At 43.5% G+C, this 15,894-nt stretch overlaps 4 protein-coding genes across 4 annotated transcripts; 3 read left to right on the plus strand and 1 right to left on the minus strand.

The window, feature by feature from the left end:
* Positions 1–1,566: 1,566 nt before the first annotated feature.
* Positions 1,567–2,813, plus strand: INS49_008621 (uncharacterized protein; the record flags this gene model as incomplete). Its single annotated transcript, XM_043169360.1, has 2 exons — positions 1,567–1,660; positions 1,723–2,813. 2 exons carry the CDS (start codon positions 1,567–1,569, stop codon positions 2,811–2,813), a joined length of 1,185 nt encoding a protein of 394 aa, XP_043027040.1.
* A 1,878-nt stretch (positions 2,814–4,691) lies between these two features.
* Positions 4,692–6,381, plus strand: INS49_008622 (uncharacterized protein; the record flags this gene model as incomplete). The annotated part of the gene is made up of 4 exons (XM_043169361.1): positions 4,692–4,701; positions 4,820–5,715; positions 5,812–6,018; positions 6,271–6,381. The coding sequence occupies 4 exons, from the start codon at positions 4,692–4,694 to the stop codon at positions 6,379–6,381; spliced, it is 1,224 nt and encodes a 407-aa protein (XP_043027041.1).
* A 658-nt stretch (positions 6,382–7,039) lies between these two features.
* On the minus strand, positions 7,040–8,744 carry INS49_008623 (uncharacterized protein; the record flags this gene model as incomplete). Its single annotated transcript, XM_043169362.1, has 4 exons — positions 7,040–7,347; positions 7,409–8,121; positions 8,197–8,488; positions 8,564–8,744. 4 exons carry the CDS (start codon positions 8,742–8,744, stop codon positions 7,040–7,042), a joined length of 1,494 nt encoding a protein of 497 aa, XP_043027042.1.
* A 1,238-nt stretch (positions 8,745–9,982) lies between these two features.
* INS49_008624 (uncharacterized protein) lies at positions 9,983–11,850 on the plus strand (the record flags this gene model as incomplete). The annotated part of the gene is made up of 4 exons (XM_043169363.1): positions 9,983–10,162; positions 10,754–11,150; positions 11,221–11,699; positions 11,767–11,850. The coding sequence occupies 4 exons, from the start codon at positions 9,983–9,985 to the stop codon at positions 11,848–11,850; spliced, it is 1,140 nt and encodes a 379-aa protein (XP_043027043.1).
* Between the last annotated feature and the right edge of the window lie 4,044 nt (positions 11,851–15,894).

The following is a 15,894-nucleotide window of genomic DNA, read 5'->3' on the forward strand; positions in this document are numbered from 1 at the left end:
TACTCAGTTGGCTTTGAGTATTTCATTAGCGATCTCGTAGCTGTTTAAGAAAAGGAAATGATAGAATTGTCTCTGGAGCTGATAGTCTGACTGTAGTTATGTTTCTATACATGCAGACCTTGTGTCCTCAACCCCCTAGACCCTCTGTGGTTGTCTTCTACCCTTCTATTTATTGTACCGTAGGGATGTGGTCACGACCGCCAGCACCCACGTCACCATCATTGTCTCTGCGGCAACGAAGAAAGCCCCCTATAGCGAAGCCGCCAGACACATCTCCTGTGACAGCCGAGTAAATTAGAGAAATTGCGAGGCTCAGAACGCTGAAAATGACGATCAGAACAGCAAGAGCGTGAGAGTTTGGTCCTTCCGCGATGTGCACGCCCCAGCCAATGACTGGGTCTGGACTGAGGTAGTTGAGCATCTGCATGAGTTTCTTCGGCGTACGCTTTGTCCAGAAATCACTAGTATGCATTCCCGGCTCAAATAAGATGTGTAGCCACGGGATTCGGAGGAGTGGGTTCTGTACCTGTTGTGGGCAAGGGGCGTAGTGGTAGGTTTTCTTATTCAGGACCTCTTCCTCTGGTGGAAGGCATGTGGATTCCAGTATCTATGGCACGCCTGGACGGGAGTTGGGGCATAGAGACAGGTATGTCGTATATAAGCCCTGGAGCTGGGCAATGGGAAGCCTCTTCACTCGTAGGCCCCACCTTCTCCCCAGTTCGCACTCCAAATATACTACCATATCTTCCCACGACGCCAGCTGACCCTGTTGGCAAGCTGCTGCTTGTTGGGCTTGTTGTACAAGAGCTTCCTGGATCAACATGTCCAGCATTGCTGCCTGTTTTGATGCTGACATGGTGTTGGTGTTATGTACCGCAAGTTGTAACGTACCTGAGCAAATGATTGTGTGGACGCGAATGACTTTGTATCTTTGATCAATCCCCGTAGACTTTGCGTGTGAAGGATGAGATGCTGTTTATGCTAGTGGCATATTGAAGATGGGAGAAGAACCGCGACTGAAATAGATGGACATCTCAGCCGGATGCCCAGAAATTGTCGGCGGGGCGGTGCATCTGACTTCGCCCTCCGCATGAAAGCTCCTGAATGACCATTGAATTTGATGGGCCAACAGGAAGTGCAGATGTGCGCCCGAATTCTTACTGCAGGGTGTAGCCCATCGTGAAAGTGTGGTCGCACACGTTGCGCCTCTGTCGGCCTATCATTAGCGAAAATTCGACCAATCCTTCCCTTATCGGTGATAGTATATGTTTTGATCATAGGCAACCCAAAGATTCGCTGCAGTTTGGTCAGTCAGAGCACCCTCGCTCGAGATAACTGGCAGCCTGTGAAGCTAGTGCCAGGAGGGTGTTTCAAATCCATACGGGAGGACACAAGCTATATCTTAGGCACCAGCGTAGGCTCCTCAACTATATCAACCAATGTAGCGAGCATTTCTTCCCCTTGCATTCACTAGTGAATGACCCTTGAGACACCACTCTGCTCTAAGTAAGACAATCCTTAGAGCCTAGCACTCCTCGAAAATCGAGAATAAGTCTCTCAATCACAATGCAATCTTTCGAAGCGAAACTCGGCCGGGCAACAGCACCCAACAACAGGGAGGGGATTCTTGGTGCCATCGGCTTAGTAGTCAATGCCAAAGGTTTGGTGCAAAACCTAAGCAGTGGATTTTAGGAGGTGTGCAGCCAATCTGACATACGACAGGTGACGTGCTGTATCATCATGCGTCAGGTCGTCAATCCTTAGACACGGATGCTTCGCCGCTCGACCCGAATAGCACAATTGTTCTTGCCTCGGCTGGGAAGTTTATCACTCACGTCGCAGCCTTGCAACTCGTCGAGTGTGGGAAAATTGGTCTTGATGAGCCCGTCTACAGTTACCTTCCGGAGCTTGAGCTCCTCCCTCTGGTCACCCGGGGTGGTGATCAGGATGGCCAGTCGCTCTCGCTCCGCAGACCGGCTAACGAGACAACGCTCCGTCGCCTGCTTCTCCATACGAGCGGCCTTTCTGATCCCGAAGTCCCTCTGGTGAGCGAGTATCTTGCTTCAGATACACTTGAAAAGCCGAAAGTCGCCGAGGATGCAGACCCGATCGTCAAACATTTCTCGATTCCCCTCATATTTGAGCCCGGCGAGGGCTTTGCGTATGGACACAGCATCCACTGGACTCAACTACTCATCAAACGGCTCAGTGATGGCGGCAATTTTGTCAGACACGTCCAGGAGCATATCTTCGCCCCTCTCTCCATGGTGTCTTCGACTTATGCACCGCAAGCCAACGCTGATATCTGGGACAGACGCCTGAGGATGGTGGAACGAGATGGCGACAGGCTTATACCGGCGGACGACGCGTCACAAGGCTTGACATGCAGCATGTTAGATTTTGGCGCAGTTCTTAGCGATCTGGTCTCGCCGGTCCCAAAGTTGCTTGAGCAAGAGCAGCATATCGACCTTCTCTTTGCTGGTCAGCTCACACCATCAAGCGCGTCCATGACCGATCTGCGCGGAAGCAACGAGAACTATAAATTTTGCGCGGGAACACCCGCAGCTGGGAGTGCAGCACCCTTGCTGAACTGGAGCGCAGCTGGTCTGGTTGTGGAGGATGAAGAGCTCCCGCTATCGCGGATGCCCAGGGGCACGGTGACGTGGGAAGGGATGCCGAATGTGCTCTGGGCCATGAACCGGGAAAAAGGGTTGGGCATGTTTTTCGCGACGCAACTGCTCCCGGTCGGTGACAAGAATGCCAATGAGCTTGCTTTGGAGTTTATGAGCAGTGCTTGGAGCAAATTTGGTTAGAAGCGCATACTTATGCATGGGAGTAGTGTGCAGCCAGAACGACCACCCATGGACAGCCGCAGGCGCGAATATGAGCGATATGTCTAGAATATGAGAACGGATATTCGCACCCGTGAAAATGGAGGGTACACCCGTGTATCACTCAGGCCTACTTACACACTCACACACAGCCTGAGTAGGAACACACCCAACACCCATACACCCATGTAGGTGTTCTTCTCCTGCAGGCATGTAGACCGCTTCTACCAACAACATAGATGGTATGAGTATCCTGACATCAATCAAGGCTAGGTTGGAGCCAAGGAAAGGTCTGCAAAAGCAATAATTGTAAGAAATACAAGCAAGTGATATCCTGTCCCCATTTCCGCTCCTGTAAGGAGGCTCGTCTTGTTAACCTAGTAACCTATAATACCTAAAAGTCTTTAGGAAAATAATCGTTTATGTTCTGTATTCATTATGGTAGTATGCGAAAGAGGTCAACGATGAACTGCGCGTAACCAGGCTGAGATGTGATTGGTCAACTCCACCACAACCGAAGTTTGGTTGTCACAAGAAGTTAATCTAGGCGGCTATCTATGAAGTATGCTTAAATGACTTATAGGTCAGGCTATAGGTATGGGTTGACCTGCATCCATGCTTACATGGCTCTTGGCATTACGACCAACTCCTGTACATTATTATCCAGGAATCGGCCAATCCGTCGTATTGGCCCTGACTCGTCTCAACGTATGGATTAAATAATGCCGACTCTTCGAACGCCCTCAACTGCATTGCATCTTGATGTTTCCGTCCCGCGGGCCGCGTCGTGTTCGCGACGCTAGCCCGAAAAGAGGGTCCGTGGGTGGAATCAAAAATCGGGTCTATGCCGGATTTCAGGCTTGTATTTTTATATTGGACTTCCAACATTTCCTACATTTTCCAACACCCAGCCTTGGACGTTGCGGTTGTATACTCCGCTTCAGGCATTTCTCAAAACTTTGTGGCTTGAAAGGGAACGGGAGCATTGGCAATGGATATCGGCACTTGAGTTCAGCAAACCGGTCGATCCGTCGTTGCCGCATACAGATAACCGAGATAGTGACTTGCTTCTTCAAGCGCATATATGTGCTAGCTTCAACTCAAAATCGTCAGACATGAAGTCATTGGGAAATCGCAATCAACACGAGATGTGACCTGTCCGTATGAACGGTACTGGCCACCGCAAAGTCAGTCTACTCAGGTGAGGCAACGGCTCAAGTGATGCGCCCAGCCGGTGGCATGGGCCACGGCATTATTCAAGGTTGAAGCTGATGCTGCAAAGATCGTGCAATACTGCGGTGGATGGGTCTCAAAAAAGCGGGATTCCGCTTGCTGTCAACTCCTTTTTCGGGGGCACACCTTCCACCGCACCCACCGGTCTTGCGACCTCTCCTATTTCTCATCCAGTCTTAACCGCCTAGCTTACGATAGCGCATGTTCGTGGGGGCCCACACTGCTGCACATGCGTGTATCCATGCACGGAAAAACAGTTTCCTAATGCAGAACCTCCGAGCCGTCAATCATGATGGAGCCGGATAGTGTTTCCTGGCCGCTGGCTGCAGGGGAGATCCAAATAATAAAGACCCAGGCCGTGTACGATTCTGGGGCTGACTCGAGTTTTCAGTTTCCTCAGTCCTTGCTCAGGATCGGCTGTGGATCCAGCTCGGGTTTTCGTTCCACCCCTGGTCGCGATGTTCACCATGCGTTCTGCACTTTCCACACTCGCTTCTCTGTGCGCTTGCTCGCTGTTGACGCTCGCTGAGTTAGCTCAAGCCGAGTCGGCAATATGCAAAGACCTGGGCTCGACATCTAATATCGACATATTCCGTTCTCCGGCCATAGAATACACTCGTGTTACCAATGACTACTGGTAAGTGTATCTATCCTCTCTTATCATTCGCAAGCTCTACAAGCTCACATGCGTGAAATCAGGTCGACAGGATGCAGCGCACTCAAGCCAGCATGCATCTTAGAGCCCACCTCTGCAGGCGAGCTGTCCCATATCATGCAGACCTTGGTTGCCAACAATGAGTCCTTCGCAGTCAAGTCTGGAGGACACAACCCGAACAAATACTTTGCCAGCATCGCCGATGGGGCATTGATCTCCACATCGCAACTCAACGAAGTGGTTTACGATGCGGCCAGTGGTACTGTTAGAGTTGGTCCAGGCAACAAGTGGGAGGACATCCATAAAGTGCTCGATCCACTCGGGGTGACTGTTGTCGGAGGAAGAATCGGTAACGTCGGCGTCGGAGGCTACCTTCTCGGGGGCGGCTTGAGTTTCCTCAGCACCCAGTACGGATGGGCTGCCAACAACATCGTCTCTGTCGAGATGGTTCTCCCCAACGGCACAATCATTACCGCGTCAAACACAACAAACACTGACGTGTTCGAGGCCATCAAGGGAGGCGGGAGCAACTTCGGAATCGTGACGACCTATGTCCTCAAGACTTACCCGATAGGGCAGATCTGGGGGGGCAATCTCGTATTCCTCGGCGCGCAGAAGACAGATGGAATCCTCTCAGCGGTGCGAAACTTCACGGAGCACTATGACGACCCCAAGGCAGGAATCATTGTGACGTCTGAGCTCACGCTCGGAAACTCCACAGACCTCTGGATCCTGTTCCTCTTCTACGACGGCCCCGAGCCTCCCGCAGGCGTCTTCGACGAGTTCCTTGCACTCAAGCCGAATGTGAACACCTGCAAGACCAGGTCTTACAGCGATCTGCTCACGTCTAACAACGCATTCGTCCTGAAGGGCAGCGTCTACACGATCGGGACAGAGACAACGCCCTTGCCGCCAGCAGATCGACCAGATATCATGCGTTCGTATTATGACCACTGGCACAATACTTCAGCTAAACACTCTGGTGTTTTCGGAATGGTAGGTACTTTGGAAAGGACACCTATTGGCTTTTATCGGGTCCATTGAGGCGCTCTTATCTTGTTTCAAGACGGCGTTGCTGATGATAATTCATAGATCGCTTCGTTGGCACTGCAGCCCCTGCCCAAGTCACTTGCCACAGTGGCCAAACAGAAAGGGGGAGATTTGCTGGGCTTCGACGATGACATCGACAGGCTAATCTTTGAGCTGGACTACTCGTATGTGTTTGAGGACCTCGATTCTGTCACTGTCGATGGAGCCATGGTGGAAGCATATTCAGGCCTGCAGAAACTTGTCAATGGTGTAAGTGGCTGGCATTCTTTTCAACCCTGAACGACCTACAGAGTGGCTGGGTCCCAGCCAACTCTAGAGCAAGGCCCTCTTGAGTCTACAGTGGATCAGTATCTGCAAAAGGCTTGGAAGACACGGGCTCGTCGGGGTAAAATTTCTGATATTGGCGCCCTGGGATCACTGACAACGTTATAGTATGTCGCCGATGGGTCCCTTCCAGACGCGTATCTGCCTCTTTTCATGAATGACTGCTACTTCCGGCAGGATTATTGGGGTCGGCTGAAGTCAGAAAAGAGCGAACTCGCAAAGAATGCTCAAGCAAAAGCCGACCCAGCTGGTATTATGAAGACGCTGAGCCAGGGCTTCCACTTGTAAGGACCGCATGGAAATAGAAGCTCAGCTTCCGAGCATACCTCTATAAGACCTGATATTGAGACCCAATGATCAACGCATAACTCAGCATGCGAAAAGTGATTTTCACTCGACCTCTCAGTCACAGCCCACTCCGATCAATATCTTATATGGTGCCCAAGACTGGCCCTCTGTGGAACGAACGAGATTTTTCCAGGCCAATGAAGTGAATAATCAGCCGGCCGAAGTGCTGCCATGTGATAAAGTTATGTACTCAGTCTCGAAGGCCGTGGATCTTCAATTGATAGCGCCCTACGTGTTCTGGAAAGGGGGTCCGCACCATCATTAAGGCCGGGCGGCAAGAAGTGCAACTTCTGGGGAGGGAGAACATCACAAGATCGAGATAATTTTCAGGTACCCTGATCCCCTCTTCGGCGTCTAGGAAACTACAGTGAGAGTGGAAGACCTGTCCATGCTGGGCAATCCCAGCCGGTAACGCTGATTGAACTAGATGGAGGGCTCGGCTGGGAAAAAGCATAATTATCTAGAACTTGAAGAGCTTGGGTAGCCGAAACTTTGTATGTTGTATTAGAGCGCTCTTCTTCAGCAAAGTATTCCCTAGAGGCTTCAATTGAGACCTTGCATCACTGTCAAACAGCATATATCTTATGTAGCCTCTGTATCAGAGTACATATCGAAAATTCGGCCCATAGTTCTCCACCATAACACCCTCTGCTGCTTTTACGCTGTTTCCCGCAACGGATCCATACTTTCGGTCGAGCCTCTTGTTCTCCCACGCCAGCAGAAGACGCTGTGCCAGAGCCAGCAGGGCCGAGAAGAACATGAATGCTGCGCAGATGCTCATACCCTTGACGTATCTCGGTGCCTGGCTGGAGGGAAACCTGGTCGTGCCCAGGAAGGGCCCACACTGGCCGATGAGGTTGATCATCACGATGGACATTCCGCGGCGGCTGTCGCTGCCCTGGTTGTCTGAGATTGGTTGGTCAGCCTGCTGAGGTACCCTCTGTTGAGATATGTGCGAGTTACTTACTGAGCGTTAGCGGAAGGATGTTGGGAATGGTTGAGAAGACTCCTGCTGAGGCTAGAAAGGTAGCAAAATAGCGAACCCCGACGGTATCTACGGTAGCGAGAATGATGTAGCCGATTCCTCCTACCACAGAGGTGCAGAAGACAACAAAGCAGCGCTGCTGAGTCTTGTCTGCGACCCAAGTTGTGATGAGGGCGAATAAGAAGGCTGCAAAGGAAGGGGGAGTGGAAAGACCTTGTGCATTGATCGCAGTATAACCCATGTCCTCGAGAATGGTCGGCAAGAAGACTGGCAGGCTTGAGTAGGAGACATTGCCGCAGAAATACATCAGACCGCATAGCCAGACCTTGACGTCGATGAGGGCAGGCCCGATGTCCTTGATGTTAAACTCCCCGACCCTCGAGTCTGGGTTTGTGCCGACCTGCCGTACTGCTCTTGACCGTGTAATATCCTTTTCGTCGGTTGTCAGGAACCTAACCTTTTCTGGCGAGTCCGGGATGAAGAAGAAGGCCACGGCCGCCATCACGACGGTCGGAAGGCCTTCCACGAGGAACAGCAGCCGCCAGTTGGCGAGCTGTGCATGGCCGCTGGTGATCCCGAAGGCCAGAGCACCGGCGAAAGTAGATGCCAGCGGAGCTGCCGAGGCGAAGATGCCGCATCTAAATCCGACTTCATGACGCAGGTAGAAAAAGGACAAGAGATAAATGATACCGGGCCTGGTGGAGGATCACACGTGTTAGTTGCGAAGTTGTAGCACCGCATGGGGTGGTGGATGGAATGACTTGGCTTACGCGTAAGCCGCTTCAAAGGCCCCCAGAAGAAATCTCAAGGCCATCATAGCACTCCATGAATGAGTGCCGGCCTGGGCGGTGGCTACAAGCCCCCAGCCAAAGACCACGACTGCACCGACCAAGTGTGGAGGGAACAACTTCCACAATATCACTGCAAACTCGGCAACGACGTAGGCGATGTAGAAGATGTTGAGCAACCACTGGTAGTCGTCACTATCAATTTTGAGTTCCTTCTGCATGCCCGCAATCTTTGCATTTCCGATGTTTGACCTATCAAGAAAGGCCAGCATGTCTTGGCAGGTGTAACAGTCAGCTCCCGGAGTAGTGCGATGGGGCCAGGAAAGGGCTGGCATTGCGTTGCACTCACACAAGAAAAAGAACAGGGTCATAAGGTTGAGATCTAGTTTGCGGACAACACGCGCTTCCTGCTGCGGTGTATAGTATACCGTGTTTCTTTGGTCGTGGCCATCTTGTGACTCGATAGGCTGTGACGAAGCAGGTGTGTATGTCTCTGACTTTGGTGAATCCGGAGTCGTAATCTGGGACATGACGCCCTTCAGCTTTCAGCGTTGACGGGCGAAGGTGGGGATGGTAAGCAGCCAAGATTCCCGACTCAGAAGCCTAAAAGGTATGGAGGTAAAGAGACGAATGATTTGCCCTCTTCAAGCTGAGGTGTGAAAGTGGGAGTGTGAGGTTGAAGTAAAAATAGGCTTACTTCCCCTCCCTTGCCTGCTCATGTTCCTGGCTCCGAATGGATGCCGATTAAATCGCAAGCGATGTGAAGCTGGCCATTTTGGCTCTGGCGATGATCCGCAGTCGGGCAAGCTGAACGAATGAGGAGACGCCCGTGTGTCCTTTGGTGCTACACAGAATATCACTCGTTGGGTATCACATTCCTTAACCGGTCCATCCGGGGACCGAAAGGTAGTATGACATGTAGGAACACAGGGAAACACTACAACTACACCCGGGACGTGTGCCAATTTGATGCTGTGACCCAGACAATATACAGCTTACAGCAACTGGCTCCCAACAAGTTGTTACCAATCGTTTGAGTTCACGATAAATCCCGGTCTTTGCTTCATGATGGGCTGCGCTGACTTTACCATGTCGTGTGACGGACTGCCCCATCGGATTGGCTTGATTGAGTTCAAGGCGCGCTACGGCGACATGACTATTCGCCCAACTAGGTTCGTGGGATTCAAGGGTGCATCCGTAATCTGACCACCCTCCCTGGCGAAAGATCAAGCAATTGCCAATGTTTGTCCACCTGCAGTTGCATCCAATGCAATGTGGGCGGCTTACAGCATTTGGTGGTCGAAGTCTGATTAGAAGGTTTCTGCAGTCATGCAGCCCTCCGAAGCTACCTCGATCATCCTATGTATGTGTTCGGACGCTTCCAAGGTTGTTGTAACTCCAGCCCCCTAAGGCTCGTAGCCTCGCAAGTGGTCACCTTTTCATGCTGTGAGACTTTACCGAACTAGTACTCTGTGCAACACACGCTGTGTCGGAGGACGATGGGGAGGGCGGTTCTTGAAGGGCGTAAGAGCCTACATTTGGCTGCCCACCTGCCAACATGATCGGTCACATCTTACGACATGGCGTTTTGCCCGGCGCTCCGTATTTGAAGACTGTTCTGACGTTCACGTCCTCATAATAGGGATCTGCTTATTCGTCGCTTTCTTCATCCCCTCGCTTCTTCTGCAGGGATACTACACGACATCTATTCAGAGAACTGGTTGTTCCTCGGCGAGCTCTACTAGGAGATGTCAGGACTTGGTCGGAAATGTCCACTTATCAGCTTACTCCAGAGCAGGAGCCTTTTGATCATGATACAAGGCAGCCAGCGCTCTGGGCATCACTCATCGCTTTCATCATCATCAACAATCTTGCCATCTTCGCAAGGATCTGGATCAAGTGGGGTGCAAGTCTGAACCGAAAGAAAGTCACTGCGGAGGATGTATTCGTATGTGGTTTTACCAGCCCTGATTGAGCTTCGGTTTCACATGAATCTTACCCATGGGACTCTCACCCTCTTCGTCTGCCTCGACTTGTAGGGAGGAGATGCTGACAGTTGATGGTCACGGCCAGATCATTCTTAGCGGAGTGAGAAAATCATCCTTGAGTTCCCATCAAAGATGCGAGATGTTAACGAATCAACTAGATATTTGTAAATGCAGTGATAGCAAACCTCATGGTAGCGACTCATTACGGTCTAGGCCTACATACCTTCAGTGTAAACTCGAGAGATCCGGCATATCCGACGGACCTTTCGCACACTTTCAGGGTAAATCAAACGTCTTCTCAAAGCCTGTTCGACCCTCAAGGCAGTTTTTGTTGTACAGAATGCGGCTGACTGCTCCTGCGAGAAAAAAAAGCATGTCTGGATCACTATGGTCTTGATGGCCAGCTTCTTTCTCTGCATCAAGATGACCCTGCTATTTTTTTATAAGAGGCTTTTCTTGGTAACTATTGTAAGTTGTCTATTCATTAAAAAGTGCCGTCTTTGCCGAGACCATCATGGAATGTGTAATATCTCTCTGACCTGTTTCAATAGCTTGGAGAGTCAATGCGCATTTTCTGGTGGGTGAATCTGGTGTATATAATTCTGTGGTGGATAGGTGCAACCGGATTCTACCTCTTCCAATGCAACCCCGTGCAATGGTACTTTATACAGTACTATGCGAGGTTCAAGAAACCGGTACCCGGAGGAATCACAGGGCAGTGTAATGCCACAAATGTGGTCAATGTTGCGCTTCCTGTGGTGTTCAGTCTCGTATCCGACGTGGGGCTTATGGTACTGCCAATATGGTCCATTTCCACGTTAAAGGTCAGCAGGAAAAGGAAGTATGGCCTACTGGCAGTCTTCGGGGTCGGTGCGGTCGCTTGTATGCTGGAACTCGGGCGGATACTGGATCTCCTCCTCGACACTGACGACAAAACGGATCCAAGCTGTGAGTGATCATCCCTGGAACTCGTCAAGAGCCAGTGGTGGTGGTGTGGCTGACTCCAGTTCTCTGGCAGGGGGCGTCGCTATCTTCCTTATTCTCACCGCTGCCATCGAGACCGCTGCGGTTGTGTGCGCCTGTCTCCCAGTGATCGGGCCTCAGCTAATCAAAGCATACAAGAAATTTTCTGGCACAAGTTCTGGCTATCCGTCTTACGGGAACAGCAGTGGGCCAAGTGCCGACAATAAGTTTGGTCGCCCGCGAAACTGGCGAAGTAAAAACGCGCAGGGCGGTTCCAACCAGTTCGGCAGTCTGAACCACATCACGGATATCGACGAGACATTCGATGATCAGACGCGGCTTGAGGAGAGTGTTCCAGAGGGAGACGAAATCCGATTGAACGATCTTGTTGTCCGCAACAAGCACTCTTACGATGTTATCTTGCGCGGGCAGCAGTGGATCACTCACAACTATTTCGTGGACAGCATAACAGGACCCGTCTTCCCGCCACCAGCCGTGGGACGCATTGTTGTAAAGACAGATGTTAATGTGGAGGTTTGTTCCCCAATTCCCCTTTGCTCATCTGGAGAACGACCTGCTCACCAATACTCCCATATCACAGAGTGGCTCTGGGTCAGGAGGAAACAAGCCGCCCTGCCACCTACAAAATAGCAACCAGGCTTTTGTGACAGCTGGAAGATTCTAGTTTGTAGTTTGTAGGGTGGAAGCATTTGAGTCCGTAGCATCCTTTGAATCAGGGGTCGTCTTGGACATTTCTTGACTGGTCTTGAAATGATCACGGGCACGGTTCCAGATGCTAAGTGGTAAACCGGAAGAAGTGATCAAAATGGATCAATGGACAGTCACTTAGTAGGAAAGCTAGTAAATAGCTATGAATGTATGTTACTAATGTATACTAGGTATATACCGTCCCTGGTCATTATAATGGTAAATTAGACAGCCAGATTGCAGCTTGCATTATTGCGAGTCTTACGGAAATACAAAGCACTGATCAGTGACGAGCCCGTGATATCTGACATGTGACTGTCTGAAATAATAGCGTTGGATGCTTAGTCTATTAGGCTAGCTAACGTCTATTCTACGGGAGGGAAGGCCCCTATTTATAGTTATTATCCTCCATACAGTGGCAAACGTATGGGGAAAAGGATATCCCGTATTAATAATAGCTTAAATATCTAGAATATTCCAACAGCCCCCCTTAAACTAATTCCCTTTTATTTATTTTATTTTATATATAAGGGATTTAGTTTATAAAAGAGGAATATTCAGTTATATAGTGAGAAAACCTTATAAAAGGGGAAAAACTCACTTATTAAGTGTTTATATATTTAGGCAAAAAACTTAAAAATTTGCTGTTACTTAAGCTCGAACTTGTAGCTAGTAGGGTATTACATATTAGATTATGGTTTTATATGGGATTTACTAGTTATTTTATAATGGCTATGATATATTACGGCATTTTTATATATTAAAGTTACATGTTATTTTATTTATACTATATATACTATGGAAATATGTTTTCTATATAGAATTAAATGTATATAAACGCAGTGTAGGTATATTGTGACTATGTGTATATATGGTATATATGGGCCGTGTAAGTGATGCTTATTTTTTAGGAAAAACCTTTATTATTTTAGTTATTTCTTTTAGGGGAAAACCTTTAGTATTTAGGGTAATATTATATATATATATAATTGAGTCCGCTTTATTTATTTATATATTTTATAAGTGGAGGAAAAAATCTTAACCCTAGTTATTAAAGAGTAAACACCTTAATTTATTTTGCGCGCATTATAATATAGGTAGAAAATCTCTTTATTCTCTGGCTTAATATTTTTATATTATTTTTTTTATTAAACTATACTTTTCTTTAGACTCTTTATAGTGTAGTTTATCTATTGGTTTTGTAAGCCAGTCTGCTAGATTTTGCTTAAAATTTATATGTTTTAATATTACTTTATTATTTTTTATTGCTTCTCTTATATAATGATATGCAATATTTATATGTTTAGTTCTTTTATGAAATAAGGTATTTTTAGCTAATTTCTCAGCCCCATTATTATCTATATATATGGTAGGAGGCTTGAGATTAAAGCTAATATTTAAATTATTATTAAAATATTTAAGTAAATTATATAGATATTTAGCTTTTTTTATAGCTTCTCTTAAAGCTATATATTTTGCTTTTACAGAGGAAAGTGCTGGTGTTTTTTGCAGCTAAGAATTCCAGCTTATGGGATTTATTTTATTATTATTATTATTATTATTATTATGTAAGCTAAATATATAACTAGAGGTGCTTTTTTCAATAAATATATCGTTACCTTAGTTTGAATCTATATAGCTTATTAATTGTAAATTATTTCCAGAGTAATTATATATTTTAAATATATGCGGGAATTTATATATATATTCCTATATTTTATTTAATTCTTTTATATGCTTTGGTCCTGGGTTTGCTATATATTTAACTAACTTATTTATAAAATAGGTTAAATCTAGCCTTGTTTTTAAGCTAGTATATAATATAAACCCTATTTATTGCTAATATAATTTTATAGTATTTTTATTAGCTTAGTTAGTGTATTTTTTTAATTTTCTATTAGGGGTATATAGTGTAAGTTAAGGAATTATTTCCTTTTTCTCAACCTTTTCTTTTATATTAAATCTTTTTAATATTTTATTTATATATTTATTTTGGTTTATGGTTATTTATTTATCTTTTCTATTTATATATATATCGCTTTTAAGGAAATTTATTAAATCTCCTTAAAAATTTAGTTTTATATTTTTATATAATTTATTAATTATTAAATTTATATCATTATTATTAGGTCTTATAACGATAATATTATTTATATAATATATAAATATAATTTGTTTATTAAGGTATATAAATACCTCTTCATTATATGGGTAAATAATAAATCCTAGCTTAATTAATATATTTTTTAAGTATTTATATTAAAGCATAGGTAATTATTTTAGCTTATATAAAGCTTTATTTAGTTTTACAACTTTATTTTTATATTTTGGTTTATTATATATATATACAGGTAATTTTATATATATTTTAAAATTAATATTAAAGTATAAAAATGCGTTTTTAACGTTATAATTAAATATAAAATATCCTTTATTTATAGCTATTATTAATAGCATAGTAAAAACAAGCCACCCAAACAATAGGGGATAGGTTTTGCTAAACCCTCTTAAGGATAACTTAAGGAGGAGCTTTAATATAATAAAGAGGGAAGATAAGAATAAAAGGGAATTAAAGAAAGGAAAAAGATAAATATTTTAAAAATTCTTAAAAATAAAAAAAGCTTAATTAAAGCATTAAATATATAAAAAAAAAAAAAAGTTAATTTTTTAAAAGAATATTTAAAATAAGCATAAAAGCTAGCTTTTTATAGCTAATTAAAATTTAATATAATATTATTTCTTATATAATTCTTTATATTTATTAATATACCTCTTTTTAAGCATTTTATAATAAATATTATAAAAACCATTAAAATAAAACTTTATTATTTTTAATTAAGCCTTTAAGTTTTAAAATTTACTTTATTATAATCCTAATTATTATTATTATCTTTAATTCCTTATTTACTTATCTTATTATAACTTTTATTTTTTTATAAAAGCTTTAAATATTTTTAAAACTTACTTAGCAATATATTTATTAATTATATTCTTTTAATTATTAAAGTTTGCTTTAATAATTAGCATTAATATAGCTATTAAAGATTTAAATACCTTTATAAAATGGAAAGTAAATTTATTCTTTCTTTTAATTATTATATTAAGCATAATATGCTAACTTTATTAACTTTTATTTTTATTTCTTATAAAGCTTTTACTTTTACTTTTGCTTTTTATAATACTTTTGCTTTTAATATTTATATCTTATATTTAATTATTTAGCTAACTTATTTATAAGCCTTTTAAATTATCCTTAAGCAAACTTTATTATTATTTTAATTATTTTAAATTAATTAACATGCTTTAAATTTTATTTATATTTATTATTAAAATAAATAAATAAGAAAGATTCTTATATATATTAAGGCAAGCATTTTTTATTAGCTTTAAAATATCCTATAATGTAATACTTAAGCTAAAAGCTTATTTAATTAAAGTTATACTTAATTAATTTTAAGTTATTTAAAAGTTTATGCCTTATTATATATTAAATATTTAAAATTAAATTATTAAATTAATTTATATTAAAAATATTATTTCTTTTATGCCCTTTTTATAATTAATAGCAATCTTAATATATTATAATTTAAATAGCTATTATTAAATAATGTCCCTTTATAATAAGAGCTTACTTCTTGCTTTAATTACTTTTATGCTATTAATCTTAATAAGGGGAATTAATATAGATATTTAAATGGCTTTATTAATTTCATTAAGCTTTAATTAAATAGCAAATATTTAAGTAATAATGCTAGCAATAGCTTTAAGCATCTTATAATATATAATTTTAATTAAAAAAGCCTTAACTTAATTCCATACCTTTTAATTATTCTTTCCTTAATTTTCCTTAAAATAATTTTTAATAAACTTAGCAATATATTATTTATAAAATATTTTATTAATTTATTTTAATCTTAATATAAATTCCTTATTAAAATCTTATATTTTATTTTTTAAAGTAGCTATTAAATATTTATAAATAAGCACTTTAACATTTTTATTTATCTTACTCTTTTTATTT

The sequence above is a fragment of the Diaporthe citri genome (assembly GCF_014595645.1).
Source record: "Diaporthe citri strain NFHF-8-4 chromosome Unknown scaffold_3, whole genome shotgun sequence".
Lineage (NCBI taxonomy): Eukaryota > Fungi > Ascomycota > Sordariomycetes > Diaporthales > Diaporthaceae > Diaporthe > Diaporthe citri.